Source organism: Zeus faber, assembly GCF_960531495.2.
Source record: "Zeus faber genome assembly, chromosome: 16".
Taxonomy (NCBI): Eukaryota; Metazoa; Chordata; class Actinopteri; order Zeiformes; family Zeidae; genus Zeus; species Zeus faber.
In genome coordinates this window covers 8,897,916-8,910,322 of record NC_137202.1, presented here as the reverse complement: position 1 = coordinate 8,910,322, position 12,407 = coordinate 8,897,916, and the positions used below count along the sequence as shown (strand labels likewise).

The following is a 12,407-nucleotide window of genomic DNA, read 5'->3' as shown; positions in this document are numbered from 1 at the left end:
AATGCAGATGCGCGCATGCACGCACAGCCTCCTGAAGGCCTCCTCAGCAGACGCAAAAATCAGGATGGATTTGGAGCCCCCCAATCCAACATACAATGACAATGGGGGCATCAGGAATAAGAAGGGGCGTCGTAGACAACAACTGGTCATTGCACCCACTGTAGTATGAAATGGTGAAGGACATGAAGGGAGGCGGTGCCTGAGACACACGACGACACCCGGACCCAAAGTCATGCACGTCACGCATTTTTACGTTTTGTTCACCGTGTGTGGCATAGGCGTGGGACAAAAAAAAAACAAATGATAGTGCAATATATGATAATATTTCCTCTTGCAATACATTATCAATACATTCCTGTACCTTGGGAGAAAAGCAGTTTATATGGCAGTGCAGTGCCTCAGTGAGCAACATGAAGGTGAAGGATGACTTCACTTTAGGTTTTGAGCATAAAGACAAAGCTAGCAGCAACATGGTAAGTTGATGGAACAGCAACATCATCTCCCCAAATATATCAACAACAGAAGATAGACAGAAACACACACCCACACAAACGTGTACTGGGATCAAAGCGAGGTCGGAGTAAATAGAGCTGGTAAGTGAGGACCCACGTTTCTGGTGCACCTCTTAACCAAAAATATAGTAAATTCGGAGACCTTTCCTCACAAGTATATTAACACACACACGCACACACACACACCTCTAAGCTTCCTACTTTCTCTGCAGACACTTCCTCTCCGTGGGGAGTAAATACACGGTTGTGCCGCAAGAAAAAAAAAACAAAAAAAAAAAAAACACACATACACACATACGCAAACACCCAAACACACACCCTTACCCCCTACATGGGCAAATACAGCTTACGTCTGGTGCCCATGTTATTATGGACTGTAACATACTGAAGCACTCAGACAACTATTTGTGTGTGTGTGTTTTTGTGTGTGTGTGTCTGTTGTTTTCCAGCTAGCGGTGGAAGTGATTTGGAAAGAATGTGGTGGAAAGGGAGGGGTATCGTGTTAAAAACCCAGCGGGATCGGTCTGAAATGAAAGCGCGGTGCTAATGAGGGCGGATGCTAATTGAGGAGTCTCGCAGCGTGGGTTCGCCAAAAGAGAGAGAAAGACACACACACACACACACACACACACACACACACACACACAAACACACACACACACACACACACACACAATGACAACTGTTTACACAGGAGATGTCCTGTGTGTGTGCATGTAAAAATGTTTCTACAGCTATCCACATTACTAATAATTGTTTCTCACATATTACTGGTGCGTAAATATCTTAGAGAAATTAGAATTTGTCAATATGGACCAGCCCCAGTGGGAGGGTACACTTGCCATTTTAGAATATTGCAGCATCTGGGCAAATCAAAACCATACAATCGCAGGGCTCATAGTGTGGGATATTGAGTTAAATGCACATATTTGAGTTGATATTTTTGAAATTGGAAATACAGAAAATGACGATGAATAAATACAATAAAATAAAATAATATTTAATAATAATAACAATAAATTAACAACCAATAAATAAATAAATAAAACGTTGCAAACTTTGTAATACAACTCTATTAATAAAACCATTTTAAATGGGAATGTCTTTTAATCTTGATTTTCAGGGTAATGAAGGAATTGGGACATCCCTATTTGTGTGTGCGCGCACCTCACCTGCTGCTCAGTGATGAGCCCGATGCTTGCACATGAGCTGCCGTGGGTGTGGTGCAATGGCAGGCTCTGGCACAGTTCCCCCAGCAGCATGGCCACCTCCTTCATACTCCGCCAGCAGCACACCAGCACCATCTGCGCCGTCACCCGGTAGCCCTCGCCACCTAGACACAGACATTGGTAAATAACACGATAACATCATGTGTGTGTGTGTGTGTGTGTATATATATATATATATATTCAGAGTGTTGAGCTTTTTTATGCTTGTTGTCTGCACAATGCAATAAATATTACCATGACAAATTCCTTATATATGAAAATGTACTTAGCCAAATAAACTGAATCTGATTCTAATATTGTGTTTGCATTAAGTCAAATATGGAATACAGGGCTCAACAACATCTTTTAAAAGTGGTTGCCGGGCTGGCAACCAGGCATCAGCTTTGGTTGCCAGTTGTAGTCACCCTGTAGTTTCAGTAATTAAGATAGATGCAGTTATACATCAGCTTAATTGAAAATAAAAGAAAATTTAAAAGCTTTGTAACAGTAACCAAACAAAATGATATTAAGTTTGTTTCATCTGATACTTTACCTAATTTGAATCTTCAGAGGGGAAGAAAAACAAGTTAAGACAGATAAGAGCTGTGATAACACCAACTCCTCTGGTCACACTTGGCCTGATCACACTTCACCTGTGTCTGTTTCTCTTACACTCACAGTATGTGCTCACAACACAGACGATCAGAACCTCTTTGTTAACAATGGTCAACTCTAATTTGCATCTTTCCATGTAAAGTATCTCTCCGCCAGATGAGGTTTGAGCCATGCTCATTGTCAATGCTGTGTCTACAAACATAAAAACTGTTTATTGTATTGTTATATATATATATATATATATATATATATATATATATTGTATGGCTATATGTTGACAAATTTGACCAAATTGACCAACAGAAAATGACTAAAACTAAGACTTTTCCTGTTTATTTTTACTTTAGTTTGTTTTGTAAGTACACAATATCATTTCAGAGTTCTTTTACTTTCTAGTTTTAACAAAAAAAATGTTGTTCACACCTAGTAGTTTTTGTTTAGTTGTATCTGTATAGAGATACAAAAGCATGCATGGTGAAAAAAGGTCTGAAATACACTTATGGTGGTAGCCAACTGTTATCCGGGTTCCCATAAATGTATCACTTCCTACATGCATTATAGTTTACCGAGCCCGTCAACGCAGCCTTACTTTGGAGCGCTTACAACCGGAGACTTGAGCCATGTCCACAGCGAGGTGTTTGCAGCTCTGACTATAATAACCTTGCTCTACTGCCGTCCACCGGTGTCTGTGTGCACCATTGGACACGTGGGTAGATGCACCAGCACACGTGCAGTGTTATGGTTCAGACTGTAACAGCAATATTTAAATATCACTTATGCAACAAAGTTATTTGTTTTGGGGTGCATGTTTTGCAGTTTGCAGTCCCTATGTTAAAAAGTGGTTCCCAAAGGGCCAAACCAGAGGCCACAGAATGGTTGCCGTTTGACTCAATCTGGTTGTCGAGGGCAACCAGGCAACAGTTACTGTCAAATCCTGGAAGACATAATAATAGAGGGCACAGCTCTCCGCGATCGGGGCGCACGGAGAACCGTGTACTCGTCCGTGGACAATTACACACATAAAAATACATTCATGAATTCCCCAAATTTATAATTCCTCATTGAAATGTAATCCCTGTGCATTTGTGTAAGCTTCAATCTGTTTTACCCTGTTATTGTAATGCACACTGACTAACAAAAAACATATATACTTATATTAGACTTGAAGAATCTCCAACCGATGATCCGACTCATCGACTTTCCCTACAATCTATAGTTGCTTTAAAATTGTTCTATAATATGTGCATCTTTCAAGTAGTTAATCAATCATTACTCAAGTAAACAAACTTGTGATGGCTTCAATATGAAAAGTCAACTAACTTTCTTGTCCAATAACGCCAACCAAAAATAATAATTTTTTCTCCCAAAATGATAGACTAACTGACCAGAATACCATGTGTTTTCAGAAGGTGGTCGAGGCTCTCCAGAGAACACGGTGCAATGCTGCACCAGCGTGACTTTGCCGCCGTGAGAGAGAAGTGGAAAGGATTCAAATGTCAATGGCGAAATTAATCCAGTGAAGCACAAATTACTAATTCGAGAGAACAAATGAGTAATTCAACGGCACAAATGAGTCATTTGAGGGAATGAATTAAGCCGTTTTAGCACACTGAATAAGTAATTTGGGGGAACTCATTTGTAATTACTGGGAATGATTCATAATTCAAGGGGTCATTTTTTTTCTCTCCTGTGACACCTAGTGGGCTCTGGCTTTTAAAGTGAATCATTTCATGTGTGTAATGGCTTCTGTCACTCCCTTGTTATTTCCCCAAGTAAAACAGGAAAGATAAAACACTGCCCCCATGTGGAGGATTTATGGTACTGGAAGCCCAAACAAACAATTTCATCCTTTATGGCAGAATTTGATGGAAAGAATTACTCTCTGACCTCTGGAGTCCTGGGTCTTGCTGGGGGTGCGCTCCTCCAGCTCCTGAGCCTCCAGCTCTCTGGCGCTGGTGAAGAAGTCGTTGGTGTCCCGGGGCTGGATCTCCTGGAGGATTTTCTGAAGGCCTGCTGACGACCCTGCGCACACACACACACACACACACACACACACACACACACACACACACACACACACACACACACACACACACACACACACACACACACACACACACACACACACACACACTTTTTGAACTACACTCTTTATGACTTCAGACTTTTTTGGTGAGGCAATATGAATCTATTCTTAATGTGAGAATACGACATACTAAATTACATACTTCATTTTCTTTACCGTGTACAAGCCAGACATTACAATTTTTTTTAGTACATATATATATGAAATATACTGTATATATGATTTATACCGTATAACTGATAATAATTGATTACTTGACTATGACCTTGATTAAGTGCAAGTATCACGGCGTCTGGTGTTTCGAGTTCATGGCTTTTATTGAGCTTTGCTAAAAGACATGCTGTCCAAGTGAGACCTAATTTAGGATAAAACAGATTTAAGGATAGGTTTGTCATCCTCCATCCCACACACATTTCTATTGCTTTTGATCGATTTATTGTTTCAAATGTGATCAGTGTGTACCCGAGTCTGTGTCCATCGGTATGAGTCCCTCAGGGGAGGAGCTTTGGACAACGGGAGAGACCACGTCGGACATCCTGTAGCACACACTGATCAGCTCCGTCACAGTGCTCCTCCAGTGCTCCGTCTGGACCAGACTCCTGGAGACAGAGAGACGGCCAGTTTACAAAAAACCTGACATTTTTTCCAAGAACTAAATGTAAATATCAAAAACTTTTGTGAATGACGCCCAATGAAGTGAATTCCGTCCCTGCATGCATGGGTTTTCCCCTCACCCGGGTTGCAGCTGCTGCAGCACGGCTGTGATGCAGTGCGCTCGGCCGTACAGCGGCCGGGAGGAGGCCGCTTGTAGTAGGGATGACTCCGCCAAAGCGACTTCCTGTTTCAGACACTGCAGCAGGAACTGGACCACTGAAACACAGAGCACGCGCACACATGCACGCACGCACATGATCAATACTTAATACCACTCTAATAGTGGCATAAAATAAAAATAATACATGTCTACCTCCAGAAAAGCCAAAAACAATCGCATTGCATTTATTGCAACATTTTTTTAAATTGGGTTTAAAATTCTGCTTAAATATGGATGGAAACACAACACACCGAACAATTTCCAAAAACATCACGTTTTGCTTATGTAACAATTGCGAAAGCTCCAATGATATATTTTTGTTAAGTAGCAGAAATTCATCTCACTTTCCTTTAAGACATGCCACGTCCAACATGGCATATATTAAAGTTGATCCCTATTTTTGACTCCATCTGCTGTCGTCAATCACAGCCTCCCTTTCAATCAACACAGCCTTTGGCAGTCCTGCATTCAGTGGTAGTCTGCTACTTTGACATTATGGTAATGGAAAAGAAGAAGAAAAAAAAAAAAAAAAAAAAAAAAAAAAAAAGCATTTCATTTTCAGCGTACTGTTACTAAAATCGTAGCGTGAGAGCTTTTTGTCTGGATCTCACCAGTCAGAGTGTTCAGCTCCATGGTGGGGGCCTCAGGCGCCTCGGAGGCCTGGCACTGTGCCTGGCGGGGAGGCTGCAGAGAGAGGTCCTGTTCCCAGGCGCAGCCCAGCAGGGTCTGGGGCAGGGCGGGCTGGAGCACCAGCAGCTTGAGGAGGTGAGCAGCGGTAACGCTGTCATAGGGTTTGGTGCTGGTGCTTAGGTTCAGAGCTGCCCGTAGCACATCCTGCATCCTCTGAGGATCCTGCACCAAGAACACAGTGTGACATTCACACAGATACACGACAATAAAAATCTTTGACCCCAATTAAAAGTGCTTAATCGATATATACCAATTGGGGATGGGTGAGAATATTGGATTATTTGATTACTCGTTCATGACGGCAGGAATTTTTTTTTTTTTCCCTTTAAGGGCAAGGACTTTTGTGGGGGTATTTTTTCCCCTTGAAAAAAGTAAATAAAATATTTAAAATTTATTTAAAGTATTTGGTATTTGATTTTAGTCAATAATTAGACCATGAAATATCTCAGTATGTGTTATACAAATACTAAAAAGGGTATAGATGGATCCAACTATGTATGCAAAATAACATCCAATAATAATAATATCCAATGACATCAACTCGAAAGATCATCTGAAAACCTTCCCCCGCCACAATTCAAGAACATGATGCACAATAGCCAAATTTACTTTTCCGAAGTGGAAAATGTAGGCCTATTAAAAAATGGATAAAACCAACAGGGATTTTGACAATTATTATAATTCACGTACAAACGTACGTTACATTAACGTACAAAACATTAAAATATAATTAGATATGGGTTGGGCGATCGTTTATATTTTCATATTGTCCAACTCGAGATCGCCAGGGGACGGTGGGAGTGGGGGGGGGGGGGGGGTTACATCACAGCCAGCCAGTGAAACGTCAGCATGGACAACGTGGAAAGAACTAATTATTTTTTAATATGGACAAAGTGGACAAATCAAGGAGACATATTGTAAAATACATTTTATTTTATTGAATTTGAGCGCACGCAGCTCAGCTGAAAAAGCTCGGCTTCAGCAATACCGTACGCAGTTTATTTTCAGATAACGTTACATTACCTGCAGAGCCACCGCTGATGGAGGGAGTTGCCGCAACAGCGTGGAGGCTAACTGCTTGACCTCCAGGAAGTTGCTGCCCACGCAATAAAGGACATTCTGCGCACGTGCAAAAGTAACTACGTCAGCCAAGGCGTAGACATCCGGAGCTAAGTGAGTGAGAGAGAAATAAAAGGAAAAGGAGTTATAAGTATTAAGTGTTGGCCAGGAGCCACCCCCTGGGCCCTTCACATGATTACTTGAAAAATAAAAAAAGAAATCAGAGAGTAAATAAAGAGCTGAGGGGTGTCGTCAGAGGGGTGAATTACCAGAGCTGAAGGTGAAGAGCTGAGCGAGAAGAACCAGCAGGTGGAGGGACGTCAGGCAGGTGGAGAACGAGGCTCCGTCCAAGACATCCAGCAGAGTTTCACACAGCCAGCAGAGGAAGTCCTGGGTTAAGTAAAACACACATACATACATTAAGTCTTTCAAAAAAGGGAATTAAGACAGAAATGATAAGAAATGGGCTCAACTTTTTTTTACCTTGTAGGTTCCCAGCATGCGCTGGTCCCTCTCTCTCTGCTCCGAGTCCCTCTCCTGGCTCAATCTCTTCTGCAGCAACTGACCCCCGTCCTTCACTCTGCAAAGAAGCTTAGGATTCACAGAAAATAACCAAGTTATCTACAGCAAATTATTTTTTTTACATTTTAAACTTTTCTATAGTGGTACATTTAACACAGCCCACACAGCGCCGATTAATTCAATTGGGGGCAGGGAGCTTTCTTAGTGTTTGTCTGTTGCAGAGAGAAATCGGCGCGCAAGCCGGAGGTCCGGCTGATGCGCCCGGTCAAATCATTGTTGAATTATTTATCCTTTTGGCCAGCAAGCCTTTCTGTTTAGATTTCTTAATAAAGATTCTCGCCATGTTGGCAATCCACCGGCAGAAAGACTCCGTCTCCCTCCCTAAGCCCCTACCATTGGGCAGAGAAGGGAATGACGCTTCACTCTGTCTCCTGGTCGGCTGACCAGCCTGAACACCGATCTCTCTCTGCAAAGCAAACAAACATTAAGAAAGCTCCCTGCCCCGAGTCGGACCAATCAGTGCAACGTGGGCGCCGATACGGCTGACTCGAGGCAGCTGGGCGACCGCGGGAAAGGGAGCCATGCTAGCGTCTGTAGCCGCGGCTTGACCACAATCACTTTTTCCATTTGGATGAAAACTGAAAAGTCAAATGGTTCTTTATAACTCCATCAACACAGTGTATATCACATTGGACCAACAGCTGACCTTCTTGAGCAGACTAACAGTCTGCTGTCGGACGCCTGGTGATTGATTATTGAGATTGGAGGGCAGGAAGTGATGCAGCAGTTCCACTTCCTGTGGAGTCAGAAACTCTGTGCTGCGGTGGGTCTCACACAGGAGGCCCAAAGCATCCATCCTCACCTGGTGGTGTCAGAAAGAGAAACATACAGAGAAAATGGCTTCAAATGCAGATCTGATTCCAGTATAAAGACAATCAACGCACATACACAAATCCTACCTGGTCATGTTTGTGGACCAGAGCTTGTCGGAGCAGGGACAGGGGCACCAGTCCCCCCAACAGCACCTCTGAGGATGGGGCCACACCCTGGGCCCTGGCAGCCCGCAGGCACGTCATCAGAGCCCCAATCGCGCCCCTGCTTCCTGGAGGACCTAAGAGCAATTTAAAAGAATCATGCCATCATATGAAACACTGAGAACTACATGAGTACTGCCATGCATGTGTACATATTATGTACACATGCATGGCAGTACACTTCTAGTTCTCATATATATGAGTTAAAGTAGTTCTCAACCATTTTCATATCAATTAACCTATTCTATATATGAACAAATGGTGAAGTTGAACCATTAATCATTTTGCTGGAACCTCTTAAAGGACACTAGGGGTTCCCGAGACCCTACATTGAGATCCACTCAGTTAGCGTGTATGTGTACATATAAATGTAGCAGTGTGTTTTACCAGCGTTGGAGGGCGCTGTGTCCTGCAAAACCTGCACCATGTGTGCAAGGCTGGAGGGGCTGCAGCGCAGCAGCTTGGGCATGAAGTAGTCCAGGATGTAGGTGGTCTGGTCCAGTCTCCCCTGGCACAGCACCTGGAGCAGTGGGGTCACCCACGTGCGGTGCCAACATCCCATCGAGTCCACCGGGGCTGCCTCACCCTCGCAGTCCGCCTCCACCACCAGCTGAGCCTTGTGGCTGACAAACAGCCTCTCCAAGAGGTCGCCGGCATACGGAGCCAGGGTCTGGTCACCCATTAGGCCCAGGAGCTGGGAGGGCAGCTGGGGCTGGACGTCCAGCAGGGAGGCGGCTCCCAGGAGCTCCACCAGGCAGCCCAGGGCTCCATACTTCCCCCTCATATGCCACTCCAGATCTAGCAGGCTCTGTGTAAGCCCTGCGATATAGGGGTCCCGTGCGGCGTCCGAGGCTGAGGAGGCGCCATGTTGGTGGATCAGTAGAAGGTTTCGGAACAGCGAACGAGTCTGATGCCGGACGCCGTCCAAGGGGTGCTCCCAATGGGAGTAGACATGCTCCAAGAGGCGACCCTGGAGAGCGGACCCCCCGCAGAGGGACTGCCGGAGACTAGGGGAGCATGGCTGCCGTTCCTCCTGCAGGCAGTCCAGGGCAGCACCACTCCAGAGTGTCAGCACACGGGCCACCACCATGGCCGTACTCGACTCCTTGATGCTGGAGACAGAAATATGGAAAGATGGAGACACAGAAAGGGCATGAAGTTACAATCAACAATATTTCTCCCTGTATTGCCAACATGTCCTTAATGGACATCAGTAACTGCCACTCTATTAAGTGATCAATAAACATTGCTCTTTGAGAAAAACAACTGTGTTTCTGGTTGCTATGAACCTTATTGATTTTCAACCAAAATTTTAGATTTTCTTTTGTTTTTTAATCAATACAAATGAATGGGGGTGTCAAATCAAATTGTGGATATGGAGAATCTTGACCTTCGATTTTAGGTTCAGGATTCGATTCTATTTCAACATATGTATTTTTTTTCAGCACTAACAGCTATGCTATTGTTCGACTATCGCGTTTGGATTTGTAAAGAAAAACACTTGTTTCTCAATAAGTAACTTTTATTTGAATATTAAAAATTATTAAAAAAAAAAAAAAAGAGAATATTTAAACAACACACCCTAACAGTTCAGAGCTTGAGCAAAACTAGACTGTAGAATAATAAACAATAAGTTACTTATTACACTACTTTAAAGTTACTCACCAAAATAAGCACACAAAAACGGATGCTATTTTTGCCAGAGGGGAATGCTGGTAGTAAAAGGCAAATCACTACCTGCAGCGCCGCAGCTCTGATCTGGACTTCTACACATCATTACCAGGAATATTTCCCTCTAATGTGTGTTCACTGTGCAACAAACGGGATTAATTTATTTATTATTTATTTAGTTATTTGTTATTATTTTTATTTTTTTTGTAATATTCGAATTTCGTTCCTGCAGCCCTAGTGCCAGGTGGGTGGGTGCAGTGTGCATTGAGGGATGCAGCGCAGCGGACCTGTCCAGAGCCCAAAGCAGCTCGTCGGCTCATCAGTCGACTCCGCAAATGCCACCCATAGCACACTATGTGTATACCGGCAGATCTTGACCGCCTCAAAATGGAAACCATGTCAGACAATATTAACCACAAAAATACACAGAGAATCGCAAACCTGATTGGTGAAGTTCGAAACCAAACGCTCATTTTGATCATGTCAATTTGTGACTCCCCTACAAATGAATCACAAAGAATTTGTTTTCCCAATTTTTAATTCAGCAGAGGAATGTTTTGTGAGGACAACAGGATGAAATTTCACGTTTCTGGACAGCTCACGAATGAATGCCTTGCTCATTTTGAGGAGGAGCATTTGACCATTTCTAAATGGAAAAACCTGCAGTGGTTGAATCCAGCTGGTTTCCTACATTGTATCCAGCTCCAGCAGTGTGTGTGGCACCAGTAACAGCAGCTCTTCCCACTGCGGCCCTTGCAGGGCACCTTTCCAGCTGAGCATGGCCAGGGCCCCGTGACACAGGTAGAGGGAGACTCCTGGCGGACGACTCCCTGCGCACAGAGCCGCAAGGCTCGGCCTCAGCCAACAGGGGGCGGCATCAACGTCCTTCACAGAACCCAGCAACAGGTCGCACACCTGAGACACATAGAGAAAGAAATAATCAGGCACATTCCAAAGTGAAGGATTGGCTGATTATACCATGTAAATAGCAAACATTAAATAAACCAGCAATGAATTAATAATCACATTGTCACATATCCAAGGCACATGGATCGAAAAACGAAGCTAATCAAAAAGGGAACCCAGTTTTCAATGGCACTCAGAAAAGGCAAGAACCAAACATATCTAAATGTGAAATAATGAAAATGTTGGGCATGTAACATAAACGTCAGGCTGGATCTTTTAACTTACCACACTAGCCATGTTGTCTGCGGAGTCTGTGATGACAGACCTGAGCAGGAGCACAACGGCCATTCCTGCTGTGCTCTGAACCGTCTGGACAAACTCCTCTGGGAACAAAGCAGAAGAAACGGAAATGAAGAATTGCACCTTTCAAAAACCATGTGGAAATGAAAGAATAAAACCTGGAATTCCTTTGAATTGGGGAACCATTTTGGGAACCGGTTCCCCAGTTCAAAGGAATCCCGAATTGGGACCACAGTTTGGGAACCTCTGGCTCACACTACCATCAGCCCTCACCTCAGCTATAAAAAATGCTCCATTATACTGGTGTCACAGATGTGCTTCTTACCATTGGTGAGGACGTCTATGTAGCGGTTCAACAGACAGCGTAATGTGCTCTGCAGGGCGCAGTGCTCCTGATCCGCCTGTAGGGCAGCGCTGATGGCCTGCTGCGACCTCTGCAGCACCAGCATGGAGGTCTTCACCACCGCCAGGCAGGAATGCATCAGCTGGGCCTGGGCGACGTGTCGGCCCACCAGGCCACTGGAGCGACAACAGGGGGCAGCAGAGACACATCACGAAGCCAGAAGACGGACAATACCAAGAGTTGTTTATGGGTGGATATGTTTAGCAATGGGATTGTACAAAATTATAATGTAATTATTCTCTAAACTATTAAATCTTTGGAAGTCAACAGCAGTAACGTCATTGTACCTGTTCTGTTGGATGTATTCGCTTAAGGCTTTCTGAAGGAACTGCAAAACTACACAGAAGAATAACCATTAACATACAAGTTGAGGAGAACCCAGGTGTATCATTTGAAAAGAATTATATCTAGATAACAATGGAAGCAAATAAGACACTAACCTTCAGGTAGCAGTTTGTTTATACATCTCTCACCTGGAGGAAAACAAAAAGAGAACGCTGTTACGCTAGCTACTAACTTTGGTATTAGCAACCAAAATAAAAGCCTTGAAGCCAGCGCTCGCAGGCAGAGATCTGCTCCTGGACTCA

At 43.8% G+C, this 12,407-nt stretch overlaps 1 protein-coding gene across 1 annotated transcript in view; it reads right to left on the bottom strand.

The window, feature by feature from the left end:
• thada (THADA armadillo repeat containing) overlaps positions 1-12,407 on the bottom strand; it is a 93,706-nt gene that overhangs the window by 79,728 nt on the left and 1,571 nt on the right. The window contains 17 exon segments of the mRNA XM_080017049.1: positions 1,685-1,845; positions 4,215-4,220; positions 4,223-4,357; positions 4,884-5,020; positions 5,156-5,291; positions 5,847-6,087; positions 6,949-7,094; positions 7,254-7,374; positions 7,468-7,575; positions 8,213-8,368; positions 8,466-8,617; positions 8,928-9,652; positions 10,903-11,126; positions 11,403-11,500; positions 11,743-11,936; positions 12,108-12,156; positions 12,261-12,293. Coding sequence (XP_079873175.1) covers positions 1,685-1,845; positions 4,215-4,220; positions 4,223-4,357; positions 4,884-5,020; positions 5,156-5,291; positions 5,847-6,087; positions 6,949-7,094; positions 7,254-7,374; positions 7,468-7,575; positions 8,213-8,368; positions 8,466-8,617; positions 8,928-9,652; positions 10,903-11,126; positions 11,403-11,500; positions 11,743-11,936; positions 12,108-12,156; positions 12,261-12,293 — 2,822 coding nt within the window.